This window comes from Lentinus tigrinus (genome assembly GCF_003813185.1).
Source record: "Lentinus tigrinus ALCF2SS1-7 unplaced genomic scaffold L226scaffold_5, whole genome shotgun sequence".
NCBI classification, from domain to species: domain Eukaryota; kingdom Fungi; phylum Basidiomycota; class Agaricomycetes; order Polyporales; family Polyporaceae; genus Lentinus; species Lentinus tigrinus.
Genome location: NW_027137914.1, coordinates 820985 through 835624, shown reverse-complemented (window position 1 = coordinate 835624; position 14640 = coordinate 820985). Strand labels below are relative to the sequence as shown.

The following is a 14640-nucleotide window of genomic DNA, read 5'->3' as shown; positions in this document are numbered from 1 at the left end:
GGATGCTGAGTAGCACGCACAATTTACACAACGTTGGAATAGAGCATGAAGCCATCGTCAAGCCATCCTGACCGGAGAATATGGCGTTTGCTCGACGTTAGCCGTCAGAAGCCGACTGCGCAATCTCGCTTCGCCTCGCTTGCGCACTCGACAGATATGCTGAGGTAACCGTTGGTCATACTGGTACCGTCAACATATGTAGGATTATGCCGCAGTACTGAATGGCGTCACTGATTGACCGAGCAAATCGATGTTGAGGAGCATATCTGAAGCTGAGCGTAGTAGGATACTGAGGAAACGCTCACGGTCAGGTAAGTCCCTCTCCGAGATTACGTACTTTCCTTCCCAGTTCTTTCCAACCGCCGTGAAGAAGGACTAAAGCTAGTGCAAGGACTCCATGTGCGCGCAGGAGATGGTCCAGGACAAAGAGGACTCGAAGATCGAGATTCCTGGTCTAGTGCCACGTGGACTGCCATTCGCGGGGAGAGTCCGACTCCGAGACGCTCACGGGAAGTGGTGTCGACCGTGCTCATCACTCTCTAAGCTCTCAGACTTGTCTCAACCTACACACTGAACTCACGCACGATTTACTACTAGTAACGCGAGATGGACCTTGCATTGGTTGGAACCTTGGTTCAGTAGTGCAGTTGCACCCTGAACCTCCGTCGCCGCTACGCTATAAGCGCATATAACAAAGGAGCAAATGCGCCGTGCGTTAACGTTACAACTTGAAACAAACGTACCTCTCACTTTGCGGCCGGATGCGTCAAACTTTTGCACTTCCTTGGTAACATAAAACGGATACTAACAAAGGAGAACTACGTGCTCGCCATGAAAGCACGCATAACTGCCTATCCACTATTAAACTCACGCACTCGCCACGTTCCTGCTCACCTTCACAGTTGCTCATCTCCATCACCCGTTCTGTGCCCAGAAGATTGACAAGATGCTTGTTACAAGCCTGGTTGTCACTTGCATTTTCGCCCTCATGGGCGTTCTCCAGACGCTCTCTGTCGACAACATATCCGCCACTCTCGCCCGAATGCTTGTTCCGACCATCTCGGCGCCATCAAGAACCATGAGAATCTCTAGGTATGTCCGCTCTTCAGCTGAATACTACCCAATGTGACGCGGAGACACTGACTCCAGGTCTCCTTCTAGCCCCATTCCACGCTTGTCCTTAGGACCAGTAGTTCTGCCGTCAGCGATCGAATGGACGACCCAGCCACAACCCATCAACCACAATCACCGGAGACAAGAGGAAGCACCCTACTTACCTCCGAACGTCCTTCAGGCTCTCGCTTCAAGAACGACCGAGGACGGTGTACCTGCAGGCCCCGGTCGGCGTGCGTTACTGCGGACCGTAGGCATTGTGGTTGCAGTCTCCGTTCTCCTGTCATGCGCGGCCCTCCCAGCGAATATTCTCCATCGCAAGGTACGGATAGGTACTCCGTTGCTGCTGTCAAACTGATCCCCCGGTCACCATAGTTAGATGGGCATGGCCACGCGCGACCTGCGACGGTTGACCAGTCCGACCCGGAAGTCCGACTCATGCCGCAACGCGCAAGCAATATGAAATACTTCCAGCGTCCTACAAGCAAAGCAGTCGACGACGGCTCTGTGTTTTCCCATGGAAGGGCGGTTGTGGACCACCGTCGCACTCACCGCTCTTATCGTTCAACGCCAAGGAACGTACTGGCACCCACCGACCCAAACTCCTCGGCCTGCCACATCACACCTGCCTTGCATGTGACCCCAATAGCCATCAATACTCCGTCCTGCGGCGGCGACCACACCAATTGCCGAATATTCGGTGTTCCCGTCTCGGCACAGGGTTTCGGGCGGGTCCCGAGTGGCTTGGACGACCTGGACGACCTGGACGACGGCACGTACTTGCGCGATGCGCTCGGCCTCATCGACTGGAGCGATGTACCCCCACAGTGCGGATATTGGCCCACGGTACGTGTGCACCACCACACTAACTCCCTCACGTGCGCTGACAGAAATCTTCTGGGGTCTGTTGTTGCAGCTCGATGCCGACTTCCAGGGAGAAGACGAAGTACGTCCATACACTCCATGGTACATGGCCGACGAAGACCTGCGAGGGTGGGTTTTCTCTGCGGGTCGCGTTCGCCCCGACCGATCGGAGCCCAACGAGCTCTCGGTCGCGGGAGAAGGCTGATCGGGCGGGGGCCATTGATATGTCTGAATTCTTGTGCTTCTGGAGTCTCTTTTACCCCTTGGGGCTGTATTTTATCCGCCTGTTGCTGTTGCCATCGACTCTAGAAGCGTTGCGCGCGACGCGTCCTGCTTCGCACTTTGCAGACACCCCTGTACCGGGCTTCCCGTGACGCCTCCGGCTCCGGGCGTCGAGCGCGTCGCGGGCTGGTGCCCGCCTTCTCCGGAGGTAATCCCTGAGGGAATGCATAACATCAAGAACTCGTGGTGTGCAGCTGATTGTGATTGTGTCGTAAGGTCCATCCATGCCTTTCTGCGGTGATTAAGTATCCGGTGTCGGTGCTGTCGGACGTTACAGCATCCCACCCTCTACCCTTGCTTCTCTGTGAGAGCGTTGGAACTGGACGGGCGGCCGGGCAGAACACGGGAGTGGAAGAAGACGCCTTCCTGTCAATATCTTGCGACTCGTAAAGCCGGAGCGCGTGGATGGGAATTGCGGGTACCGCTCTACAGCCACATGTAGGAAGGAAAGAGAGCGACTGTAGTGTTAGCCTCTCGCGGGAGGAATTGACTTACTATCCATTGGACGAGTGAGCCCAGTGGATCTCGTAGTACGTACAATCCTTCAGGACGGTGCTGCCGTGCTTGGGACAATGCTTACTACGAGAGTTGCGAGCGATTTTAGGCCAATGAAGGAACTGCAATACTCCCACTGAAGGTCACTGGACGTGGCCTTGCTCTTACCCATTCCGTACTAAAAACGTAAGAACGAACGAGATGCTATCGGGCCGACGGTGCATCGCGGATCGCTTCATGAACGGAATATCTAACAAAAGACACATGCTAGGAAACATGGCTGAGCCCCGGGCGTAATTCGAGTGCGTGCCTGCAGGGTAGGATATTGCGTAGCTTGTTCGACGTGGCCAGTACGTTCCTGGGAGTTAACCTCGTTGCCCTCCTTCGCCGAATACGGAGGCGACGGACAGCTGCTTCACTGCATTGGGTGCTCCACTCTGTAGCGCCGGCATACTGTCTCAGGCGTCAGGATGTATGAGAACGAGCGATTCACCGTCAGGCAATTACGCCGGAGAAGCACCGGGAAGTGGGAAGCCCAAGAGCAGCGAACGCCTGTGACGGCACTTCATGTCGTCCTCGCCCCCAAAGCGAAGGTATGCAGCGAGTTTTGGTTGGCATTACCGATCCAGGTGTCGAATAGCGCGAAGAGGGGGTTATCGTGTCCCGGGCGATGTGCAACCGAGGCACACGCCTGACACCAGGCAGTCCGCCTGACACAGTTCGGGCCGCATGTTGTGAGGGATGGGATCACGCCAGGTCAAGGTTGACAGCAAGCTGTGCTCCCGCCGAGTTGTACGAGTACGCCGACGGGCGCAGAGTTCGAGCTCTCGAAAGTAGGAGCGCTACGAAGTAGAAGACAAGAGCGGCCCAGGAGTGCAGGCGCCGAGGGGGGCAATAAAGCCGACCGTGCCAGATCACCGATCGCAGCGCTCCCAGCAGGTTAACTTCTCCCCGATCCACCGTCCCATCCATGTCTTCCTCTCCCTCCTCCTCCTCCTCCTCCCCGCCGACCGTCGTCTCCTCCTCGGGCAAGGTCCTCCTTGCGGGAGGATACCTTGTACTTGACCCTGCATACCCCGGCGTCGTCGTCTCCACCAGCTCGCGTTTCTACACTGTCATCGACGCGATCTCCGAGCCCCCCGCGCCCGGTGCAGATGGCCCGATCCAGATCCGAGTCAGATCGCCCCAGTTCCTGGACGCAACCTGGCTCTACTTCGTCGACTTTGCTGGCCCCGACGGTGTACACGTCGAGCAGGTCCCCGACAAGTGCGTATGTTTCCTCTTAGGTCCGGCCTCGGCGGAATGGGATGAGCTGACGGGAGCAATGGTGATACGATTTGATCGTGCGTCGTCGTACCAGCCCGAATGGCGCTTCCACAAAGAACAAATTCGTCTATCTGGCGCTGCAGCGCACCCTGGCGCTCGGTGTGGAACTGGTCAGCGCGGGCACGTTACAGAACGCTCTCGGGCGCGGGCTGGATATCACGATCGTGGGCGACAACGACTTCTATTCTCAGCGGGCCCAGGTGATTATGGTGGTCCGCGTGCAGTTCAGTATCCGCTTATACAATTACCCAGCTTACAGCCCAGAACCTCCCTCCGACACTCGAGTCCCTGGCAAAACTACCACCGTTCAACAAGACGGGGGTCACGCTACCGGATGTACACAAGACGGGCCTTGGATCCTCCGCTGCCCTCATCACCTCCCTCGTGTCTGGTCTCCTCCTCTACCTCAAGGTCATCCCCTCCAACTCATTCGCAACAGAAGGCGGCACGGAAACCGCCAGCGAAGGCCGGAAGCTCGCGCACAACCTTTCACAATACATTCACTGTCTGGCGCAAGGCAAGGTCGGCAGTGGCTTCGATGTCTCCGCCGCGGCCTTCGGCAGCCAACTATATACTCGCTTCGATCCTGCGGTCATCCAACCACTCATGAACGATGTCACGGTGAGTCTACAGCCGCTGGCTCAAGAGTGCCATATGGAAAGTGTCCATTGTGCTGATCCATCCGTCCGGCTAGGATTCGAGCCAGCAACTCGCCCCGATCATATCCCCGTCAAACAAGGCATGGGACTATCGGGTTGAGCCCTTCAAACTACCTCCCCACACGCGCCTCATGCTCGCAGACGTCGACGCGGGAAGCGATACGCCCTCGCTCGTCGGTAAGGTGCTCAAGTGGCGCAAAGAGAACAGCGCAGACGCGAAAACGCGGTGGGACGAGCTCGATGCACTCAACCAGAAGCTCAGCCGGGTGCTTCTCCGCCTGGGAGAGGAGGAAGCGAAGTACCCGACGGCGTACCGGAAAGCTGTCAAGTACATTTCGACGATCCAGAGCGTGCAGGTTCGCAGCCTTCCTTCTTTCGTTCCCGCGAGGCTCGTAGGATGCTCACCATCGCCGATCAGTGGCTTGCGAACCCGAACATCATCGAGAACGAGAAGGTTAGCGACTTCCGGCGGGTGATCGAAGCGTTCGTCGAGGTCAACCAGACTTCCGAGGTACGCGCACATGGCACGAGCTTATACTCTCTTACGCTTGCTGACACCGTCGGCCCGCAGGAAATCCGCGCGAAAATGCGTGAGATGGGCAACCTCGCCGATGTGCCCATCGAGCCACCCGAACAGACCGTGCTCCTCGACGCCTGCGTGTCCGTCGCAGGTGTCATCGGCGGCGGAGTCCCCGGCGCAGGTGGCTACGACGCGATTTGGTTGCTCGTGTGCGACCCACCGAATTGCACGTCGGAAGAGCTCCCGGCGACACGCGTCGAGCGCGTGTGGAGCACGTACAAGGGCCTCGACGTCTCCCCGTTACTCGCCGCAGAGAGCGTGGCGAAGGGCGTGCGGGTGGAGAAGTTCGACGACGTTCCTGGCTTGGCCGCGATCGTGCGCGAGCAATGACCGGTGATCGCGAGTGTGAGTTGTTCGGAGGTGGAGGAAGGATTGCGGCCGCTTAGACACGCGATGAGCTATCTTGAGCTTGAGAAGATTTTGCGACGCTACGTGATTATACGATTCTGGTGTACACCTAATGCAGCTACTTATGAGTCCATGCTACGATGCAGCTAGTCCAATCCGTGTCTAGTTACTGTCGAGAGAGACAGGCGGGATAAGTTAGAGGTATGGGTAGGTGGGGTGATAGCGTGACTAGCGAAGCTGTCCGATAGCAGAGCCAAGAGGGAGAGGGAAGGAGGGAAGGACACTTCAGATGCAGATTGTTGCACTTCCGGCGGGTGTCCAGGCCTTGCCGAGTGCGAGGAAGAGGGAGATGCAAAGCACGATGATGCCGAAAGCCGCGCATACTACTGCTGGCAACTTTGCGAAGGAGTACCACTGTGCTCGGGGATGTGCGAGCTTCAGATAGCATGCCGCGGGGAAAATGAACGCGAGTGCAGTGGCAGATGCCCCTCCGGTGATCTCGAGCATGACACCGAGGTCACAAGTAATGAGGGCAACTAGGTGTGAAGATGTGAGTGGGCGAGAAGACCTCAGAGGCGAAGTTATACGTACTGATCATGGACGACATGAGGATCGCCGTGGTGAAGAAGACGTGTCGTTGCATATGGAAAGGCTCGTTCTCAAAGAAGTACTGCTCGATGACTTCCCGGCACACGAAGAGCTCCAGCGGCAGCGTGGTAAACATGTTCAATCCGAAGCAGAACCGTGCCACGTTGATGAGGGTATCGTTCTGAACAGTTCTATCAGCCTATGCACCGCGTATGACGATACTTGAAACACGCACCCGGCCAAAGTTATTCAAGATATTCCCTTGCGTCTTGTCGGTGAAGACCATGTAGGCGGAGATAGCGAGCGTGGAGCACGCCACGAGCGAGATAAACGTGGAGATATGCGTGACCTTGTTGAAACGATCCAAGGTTGGCGTCCGCAAGCTCCCGTATATGAGGAGCGAGTTATGGTGGCACACAAACGCGAAGCTAATCACGCCGATGGCCTGGAACACTCCATCCCCAAGGAAAGTAAAGCGCGCGCCCGGGTCCCCCTTCAGGTCGGGGGTAACGTGCGGGCCTTCGATGAGCACAGAGGTGACGATGATCAGCATGCCGATGAGTGCGAGTCCAGATGCGCGGGAGAGCTTGTGGATGTCGCGGTAGAGGGAGAGAGGATAGGAGACGCAGATGGTGCAGAGGGCGATGATGAACTGGCGCTTGGTGAGGAGGTACAGCACGGGGACGGTGTATAGGTGAGGGAATATCGAGCGGATGACATGGGGTATCGTGTCGCCTGACAGTAGGTTAGCCGAGGTTGTAAGGAAACGAGACTGCACATACCGATGATAATGCCGAAAGCGCACATCCCTGCTAACCGTCAATACCGGAGGCATTCAGAGTACTAGCAAGCGGACTGACCTCCAAACGCAAATGCAAACTGGAAGAACGAGACGGCTGCTCGCCCGCTGGAACCAAAGCAGTGGTTCATGATCCCAATATACGAGTTCTGCCCACTCAATTTGGCGTTCAACACAATAAGTCGAATTGTCCAATCGGTTACACCGCACAGCACGACGAGCAACACCAAGCCGGTGAAGAAGCCGGCTTGCCGTACTGCATACGGGAGGCCTGAGGGTAAGAAGCTGGGTCACCGACTGGAACCTGGGTTGCTCTTCGGAAGCCACTTACCAATGATACCTGCGACGAACTGTCAGATGAGAAACTCATATTGGAGACTGTTCGAACTTGCCTGCACCCAGGATGGAATTGGCCATATTTGCGACTGAGTCCAGCATGCCTCCACCTGCGGTTCTCTTGTGAGCCAGTTCTTCTAGGTCAATCCTTTGATCGGTGTAGCCATTCTCGGGGCTGTCTATACTTCTCCGTACTGAGGAGGCGTCCAACAGTCCGACCAGAAGCGGCATTGATTGGTCGCGACCCCGACGACCCGAACGCGTCGGGGTAGTACGCTCCTGCGTACTAGACTGTAGTTGCGACAGGGCGACCCCATCCAAGTCGTCTGTATCCAAGTCGAACTCTGTCTCTCCACCATGAGCTTCTCGACCTGCTCTTCGGGAATGTGTACGAGATCCGGGACTCACGCACCAGTCTCTCGACTCTGGAAAGTCGACCTCAGCGGTGGTGCAATCACTTGCACATTCTCCTCGAAGCGCACAGTTAGTCTCCCAGGTTCCGCATGCCCATCGTCGCTCGCCAGGAGCTCATCTTCGTTGTCATCCTCCGAGCCGTCATCCACCGAGAAGAGCACGTCGTCGTTTGCGTGCGCCGGGAGGTCCTCGTCCGAATCGTTGAGTAGCGGCTGGTTGACGCCTCCCTCTTCGTCGCGGCTGCGCGGTTTCGTGGATCTACCGAGCATGCTGGAGGCTCATAGGTGTTTGAGAATGGATAGATGAAGGAGACTGGGTGTGTGTGAAGCAGAAGTTGAGTGGGACCTCTAGCGTGGCAATGGCATGCGCGAAGTCGAGGCGCGCGCCCTTGCCTGCGACGACGTCGAGACTCGACGGTGACCAGACGGCGACCTTCGCGTCTTCCATACTTTCTCACCAACCGTTCCGCTCCAGGCTGAGACATCGCGACCAGAATTGCTTGCTTCAAAGCGTTCATTGTCTCGCGTTCATCGGTATCCGCAACTCGCTGCCAGGAACACGCTCACGGAAATTCGGACTGGCTGCAGACCCTCGGGAGGTCGCGTTGCAAGCCGGCTGTGGTTCACTTTTCGTTGTGAAACGGTGTTCCAAACGTCAGGAAGCAAATCTGACCCAAAGGACGCCAACCCATTGGTCACGAAGAATTGTGAGTGATCTGACTCCCGACCGAGGTTGCACACGACTAAATGACCAGCAGAGCCCTGGTCATGCTGCTCCCTCAAGAGATCTTTGACCACATCCTCGACTTTTTGCATGACGACGTCAATACACTGCGGGCCTGCGCTCTCGCTCATCGCGTGCTCTTGCAGACCTCTCGCTATCATCGGTTCAACGGCCTCCCCTTGGCATACCCTCGTATTTCCAGATTCGCGACCATCCTTTCCCTCTCCCCAGACCTTGCATGGTCCGTCAGATCCTTGTCGTTTACTAGCCCGTGTGTGGACGTTTTCGGGATTGAGACTCGCATCCTGAAGCAACTACCTGCTCTCGCTGATCTCACCGTCATGGCCACAGCTTTACGCGCAGTGTCTCCGTACGTTCCCAATCTCAACTCGCTACGGATAATGTGGCCAAGGACGTATTCGGATTTCGGTGACCTCATCGTTGGGATATCGGAATGCATGTCTATCCGAGAACTTGAGTTAATCGATGTTCGTGTGCGCTCACATGAGCTCTTCCTCCCGGACCTTCCTCCTGCCCCTCCTCTCCACAAGCTCCGATTTCTGGGAGGAGATAGCGCGCCTGCTATCTGCACATGGCTCGGTGCTGTAGGGTCCACCCCACCCTTCCATTCTCTATCGTACGCCATCAGAGACCGGCACGATGCAGAAGACTTCGTTCAGATGGCGGAGGCGCTCTTCTCTCTAGCGCAGGAGCTGACAGTGAGGTTTATGCCGGAGGGTAACATGAACGGTAAGTGCATTCACCTGCAACCTGCATTGGTGAGACATTCTTGATACGATGCTGAAATATTGTACCAGACGCATTGGCAGACACGACCCTGACACTAGCCCCGTTCAGCGCTCTCCGTTCCTGCACACTGCGCTTCGCCTTTGGCGAGATGTGCGTCCCGCAGAACGTGTCGCTTTCATGGATACCCACCATCCTCGGCCAACTGTCGTCTTCCCACCTACGGACTCTCAGGATCTCGCTGGCCGTCGACAACGTCGAAGATCTGCGATCTCTCGCTTCCGAATGCGCGGTCCGAGTTATCAGTCCGGCCTACTTCGACGACATGCGTGTCCTCGACTGGGAACGCATCGAGAGGGCCCTTCTCAGCGACCAGCTCCGTGGCCTTGAGAAGGTCATCCTGGAAGGTCGAGGGCAGCGGGGAGGGTTGGAGTCTCATATTCAGGAGCTATGTCCTGAGCTCCATTCTCGCGGCGTCCTGTCGTTGGTGCCCGTGGAAGACGCTTCTTGGCTCAATTGATGCAACAGGCACAGCGTGATACGATGGAAGGTGGGCGCACGCACGAGCAGTACCTGGCAATGTTTGGAATCTCACCATATTACGTGCACTGTTATCAGGAAGTCGGAACTGGTGGCGACAAACATAACCTCTCCACAGGCTCCTCAGCGTTCTGTGGCCCTTGTTTTCGCAAAAGTAGTCTTAAAGGGATGGGCGTTACATATTTGAAGGTGTGAACGAAATACTGCTGCGCGCGACTACGGCCCGCGCTGTCAAACGATGCTGACTTTCTGGCCAGATTCCGCAATGGCAACTTTCACGGATCAACCATGTTGCCTGCCATCGCGAAGTCAGAAGTACGGACCTGGCAGCCACCCGTTGCAGTGATCGACGTCAAGAACCCCTTCGTATATATCGTGCATTGCCGTATTGGTCTCGGTCTCCAACAAACCCACCATGAGCGTCAGCCTGGAGCGTCGAGATGCCGTGTTTTCAACAGCTCGTCGCCCATGTCAACGCCCAGAGCGACGCCGACATAGCGCTCGCATGGGTCGGTGGGAGACTACGTAGAATGTGGCGTATCCATCGCGTGGTGACCCTGGCGCAGTGTCACAATGCTGCCTCAGGCTGCGCCCCGAGATCTCAGGTTGCCGGGGTAGCAATTGCTTTTCGTCTTCTCCATTATGATGTCCGGTATCGTTCCTGACGACCGTTAATTTCCGGTCTTTGGGCTCAGCAGGGACGCTACCTTTGTTCCAGACCTCGTAACAATGGAGGGAGCCAAACCGTCGGTGCGTCGCAAAGGCATGGAATAGCTGGACTACGGATGACAGGGGATCAAGCCTTGACAGTTAGAAAGCGGTGGCTGGCATAGGATGTTTCAGTCCGCCTTGTGCCCTCAGCGTACCGACCACAGCAAGTGGCCTTTGGACGGCCTGAGCCACTCAGTGCCGGCCCGAGCACTTAAGTCTAGTGGGGCTTTGCGTTGGAAGCTCAAACTCCATGCAAGATCCACCAATCCGAGCACGCTGTTGACAACACCAGCGACGAAAGAGCGTGAGTTTCACAGACCATGTCATGACCGAGAGGAGACGTGTCCCCTCTTCGCCGGGCGCGCCGGGCCAATAAGGTTGCAATTCTGGCACCATGGGTGGCGATTACACGGATTGCTGTGTTGCTAGCTTCCAGCGTCAGTGCAAGACCGCGGGATCGCAGTCCGTGGCTTTTATATATGGCAGCATGCCCGCTTCAGCTCCCTTTCGCACCTCCTCATAACGGAGACATATCTCCCACTGTGGCTTTGACCTCATCTTCTCTCCTGGCTCTCCTAGAGGCTTGCTCGAGCGAGCGCGAGGATGCGCTTTTGACTTCCCTCCGCGCTGATGCCGACGCTTTTGTCAGTCTCTCCCGGATTCGCCACACCATATTCACAATGGGGCTCGGACATCGCGGAGTTCAATAGTTCCGGCCCGCCTTCAGCAGCCGCAAATGCGAAGGGAACTGCGGAGCTTCACAGTTTGGTAAGCGAGAGCAAAGCGGAGGGCGGACCAGGACTTGTCCGTTGCGATTATCCAAGCGCCTACCCAAAGCGGGGCCTTGTATGTAGCCGAGACTCAACTCGCTCAAACACGTATCCAACACTCTCTCCAACCACTACCATCCTCCAGACGCGTCTCTTCTCTCCTACTTCATACTTCCCCTCTTCTACCTACATTGCCGCTTACCTCTTCGCGTCTCCTCGGGTGGTTAACCACTCTATCCTCCCCATAGGCATGAGACCTGAAAGTCGATCCAAACCACCCCTGTCCTCGGCCACTTCTCCTTCCAGCCCCGTTCATGATGCTCTTGGACTGAGTCCGGACACTCTTCGGGGCGCGCCATCCCTTCAACCCGGTACGGCCAAGGAGGAGAGAGAGCGTCGCTTACAGGCGACCTCGCACCATCGGAAGGCGGAGCTCTCTGAGGCATTGCGACGCGTCGATGCCTCCAAGGATGGTCTGTCTACTGATAGGCCTGCTGATGGTGCGTCCCGCACCGCTAAAGAGCAGTCCAGGCCGAAGCACATTCGCCGAGACCATGACCGGTCGAGCACATCCTCTTCCCAGGCCACCATCCAGAACAAGGAAGTGGTGACCGTCCGTTGCACCACTACGCCACTCGACTGGCCACACCCCAACTCTGCGGCCGTCCCAAGGTTCCCTCCACTGACGCCCTCCTCCCGTGCGCTCAACGTGAAGCCCTCGAATAGTACGGTGCCTACTTGCGAGCACCCCCCGGCCGATCCGCCCACTCAAGCCTATCCTTCGCTCGCACCGCCAGCCTCTGATATGAATGTGCGTCCTGCCGAAGAGATGCAGGGCTCGTCCTCAGATGAGCTCGCTTCGGCTTTGCCCCTCTCAGCAACATCGGTAAATAATTCGTCTCACAATGCTGGCCAGCGAGCGATCGCCCCGAGCAAGACCACGAAACTCTCGGACCTGGCCTTCCAGGCCAAATGTCGTAAATTCCACGAAGGGATGCAGAACCGAGGCCCGTTCACGCGTAAAGTTATCCATGAAGGATGGCTGGCGAAAGGCACGGTCCAGGTGAGTGTTCGTGTATCTACAGTGGCGAGTTATCCTCTCTTACGAAATGCGGTGAAGCTGTGCGACGTGGAGCGCGTCACTCTCAAGACACCCGTGCCTCAGCCATCTAAACCCCCTATGATTGCGTCAATGACCACCGCCTCGAAGACTGGTGACGAGCAGAACGGCTTGCCACCTGGATGCCCTGTCGAAGATGGCTCCAGCGTGCGCGTCAAAGAGTCTGTACTAGCTCCTAGCGCACTTCCAAAGTCCACCTCTTGTCGCTCAACGGGCCCAGCAGCCACCACAGCGACGCACGATGGATCAGCTTCTCGCATCGAGGCCAGTGTGCTCATGAAGGGTGGGAAGACGGAGGTTGTGGTAGGTCTTGCGATAACATCATGGTGCGTTGGCTTGCTCGCTGACACTGAATGCACTTCTGAACAGAAGGACGTGGCTTCCGGCAACGCAACATCCCGTCATGCTAACAGGCCAACTTCTAAGGGGTCGCAGCCGCCCCAAACTGCGTCTGGGAATGATGCAGGAGGTACCAACGGGGGACCTAAGAACAGCATCACTCGCTCCGAGCGCACTGTTGATACTTCCAAGTCTGTGTCCTCGGGTGCGTCTCGTGCTGTCGAGTCTGATATCTCTGAGCGAGATTCGCTGGAGAAGAGTCGCTCTCCTTCGAACCTACTTCATCGTGGTTCTGTGCATGGCCGTCCATCTGCAACCCCTCAAGAGAACACGTCGTCATCCGCCAAGGTTCGCTCCGATCAGCCGTCCCAAGTCAACTCTTCTGGGGCAACTCGCGCGATCCCTCCCGCTGTTCGTGCAAAGGAGACGGTGTCTCGGAAGACGACTCGTGAGAAGGTGGCCCCTAACAAGAAGACGGCGAGAGCGGGATCATCGGTTTCTGCTGCTTCAACAATCGGTACTTCGAGCGGCGTCGCTGGTGCGCAAGACATGCGTTCCAATGTTGTAGCATCGGTGAGCGTACTCTCTCGTGATATAGCCGTATTGCACCATGTCTTACATCGGTCTAAGAAGGTCAAGAGGATCCATTCAACACGTCCTACTCGCTCACGCGTCACTGAAGTCCCTTCCTCCACCACTTCCGAAGTACAGCCGACGGTCTCGAACCCTTGCTCCCCTCAGCCAACCACAGTTGCGTCGCCGCCGAAGCCTCCCTCCGGATTGCGCGAGGCCCCGAGCGTGCGCCAGCATGGCAAGTCGACCCCGAAACAGGCCATTGTCCCGTCTAAAGCGGAGAAGCCGAAGTCACTGGCTGCCTTCGCGGAGGACATGCAGACAAAGCGGTCTGAGGACCATCAGGCTGATGCGGACGCTGGAACCTATGATCCTATCACGCCTCTGGCGAGGTTCTTCACGGCATCCATCGTCGGCAGCACGGTGGGTGCTGATGACGATTTCGGCTCTACTATCGAGGACTCTCCCTTTGGAAAGGCCCACCTTCCGTTTGCCACCTCCGCTATTAGCCCGGATGTCTGGAAGAGCGCATCATTGACTGAGGTCAACGCGATGAAGCCGCACTTCAGTCACAGCCCTAGTCGCAATTCTTTAGCTGGACTCATCTTCGCGGATACCGATGACGCTGTGGAGGTACATCTGGATGCAACCTCCAGCGAGGAGAGCCTTCCGCCGGCCGAGTCGCGACGATCGAGGGCTACGAGCAACGTCCATGTCATGGCGTTCCCGAACGCGTCGGGCTCGACCGTGTCTGTGACCGACGACCACGTTATGCGCACCGACCCTGGCTTTCCGCCTTCAGAGGCTCCTCGGGCGGTCAAACCGTTCCTCCTTCGCGAACATCGTCCAGCTGGGGCACCCCCACCACGGTATTCTTCTCTGACCAATCCAGCCGTTCCTCCTCCCAGTACGGTGGAGAAGGGCAGGATCATCCCGCCTCAACCCTGGTTAATGGGCGACCGGATGCCGGGTCGCGAGGTCGATCTGCGACCTCTGCCGGTGAGCCCGCTGCCAGGGCCCCTGGTACGCCACAGTGCCGAGATCAGGAAGGGGAAGTGGCAGAAGAAAGTACTCAAGGCAGCCCGCCTCGAGGGGGAATTGGAGCAGAAGAAGAGGAATGGCAACTTCTTGCAGAAGACATATGCGACGGCGCGGCTCATGGCCATGCCAGCCTATCACAAGAAGCCCTTGCCAGAGCCCCGTTCGTCCTTCAATCACACGACTCCATCACCGCTCCGACGAGATGCCAGTGGATCCTCATAATCTCTGTGGCCGCCCTTCTTTATTTTTGTGCCAATCGTTTCCGGACAATC

At 57.0% G+C, this 14640-nt stretch overlaps 4 protein-coding genes across 4 annotated transcripts; 3 read left to right on the top strand and 1 right to left on the bottom strand.

Moving 5' to 3' along the window:
- The first annotated feature begins 910 nt into the window (after window positions 1-910).
- Window positions 911-2327, top strand: L226DRAFT_558335 (uncharacterized protein). The gene is made up of 4 exons (XM_067683236.1): window positions 911-1092; window positions 1162-1435; window positions 1489-1959; window positions 2030-2327. Exons 1-4 carry the CDS (start codon window positions 947-949, stop codon window positions 2180-2182), a joined length of 1044 nt encoding a protein of 347 aa, XP_067538941.1. The 5' UTR covers window positions 911-946; the 3' UTR covers window positions 2183-2327.
- Window positions 2328-3571: 1244 nt separating this feature from the next.
- Window positions 3572-5888, top strand: L226DRAFT_558334 (Phosphomevalonate kinase). The gene is made up of 6 exons (XM_067683235.1): window positions 3572-4020; window positions 4115-4280; window positions 4333-4701; window positions 4775-5095; window positions 5158-5250; window positions 5311-5888. Exons 1-6 carry the CDS (start codon window positions 3725-3727, stop codon window positions 5647-5649), a joined length of 1584 nt encoding a protein of 527 aa, XP_067538940.1. The 5' UTR covers window positions 3572-3724; the 3' UTR covers window positions 5650-5888.
- L226DRAFT_531714 (amino acid transporter) lies at window positions 5724-8185 on the bottom strand. The gene is made up of 8 exons (XM_067680131.1): window positions 7803-8185; window positions 7447-7734; window positions 7386-7394; window positions 7116-7325; window positions 7038-7064; window positions 6491-6990; window positions 6259-6436; window positions 5724-6203 (listed from the first exon to the last, which is right to left on the bottom strand). The coding sequence occupies exons 1-8, from the start codon at window positions 8071-8073 to the stop codon at window positions 5953-5955; spliced, it is 1734 nt and encodes a 577-aa protein (XP_067538939.1). The 5' UTR covers window positions 8074-8185; the 3' UTR covers window positions 5724-5952.
- Window positions 8186-8571: 386 nt separating this feature from the next.
- Window positions 8572-9794, top strand: L226DRAFT_568017 (uncharacterized protein; the record flags this gene model as incomplete). Its single annotated transcript, XM_067684115.1, has 2 exons — window positions 8572-9277; window positions 9346-9794. The coding sequence occupies 2 exons, from the start codon at window positions 8572-8574 to the stop codon at window positions 9792-9794; spliced, it is 1155 nt and encodes a 384-aa protein (XP_067538938.1).
- Window positions 9795-14640: the final 4846 nt, after the last annotated feature.

Excerpts from the sequence above, each read along its gene's own strand:
- L226DRAFT_558335 (XM_067683236.1), top strand. The coding sequence starts at position 947 with ATGCTTGTTACAAGCCTGGTTGTCACTTGCATTTTCGCCCTCATGGGC. Across the intron at positions 1,093-1,161 it reads AGAACCATGAGAATCTCTAG|CCCCATTCCACGCTTGTCCT; the intron begins GTATGTCCGCTC and ends GTCTCCTTCTAG. Across the intron at positions 1,960-2,029 it reads AGTGCGGATATTGGCCCACG|CTCGATGCCGACTTCCAGGG; the intron begins GTACGTGTGCAC and ends CTGTTGTTGCAG.
- L226DRAFT_558334 (XM_067683235.1), top strand. The coding sequence starts at position 3,725 with ATGTCTTCCTCTCCCTCCTCCTCCTCCTCCTCCCCGCCGACCGTCGTC. Across the intron at positions 4,021-4,114 it reads GTCGAGCAGGTCCCCGACAA|CCCGAATGGCGCTTCCACAA; the intron begins GTGCGTATGTTT and ends TCGTCGTACCAG. Across the intron at positions 4,281-4,332 it reads TCTATTCTCAGCGGGCCCAG|CTTACAGCCCAGAACCTCCC; the intron begins GTGATTATGGTG and ends ACAATTACCCAG.
- L226DRAFT_531714 (XM_067680131.1), bottom strand. The coding sequence starts at position 8,073 with ATGCTCGGTAGATCCACGAAACCGCGCAGCCGCGACGAAGAGGGAGGC. Across the intron at positions 6,991-7,037 it reads CGCTTTCGGCATTATCATCG|GCGACACGATACCCCATGTC; the intron begins GTATGTGCAGTC and ends ACCTACTGTCAG. Across the intron at positions 6,204-6,258 it reads CCTCATGTCGTCCATGATCA|TTGCCCTCATTACTTGTGAC; the intron begins GTACGTATAACT and ends CTTCACACCTAG.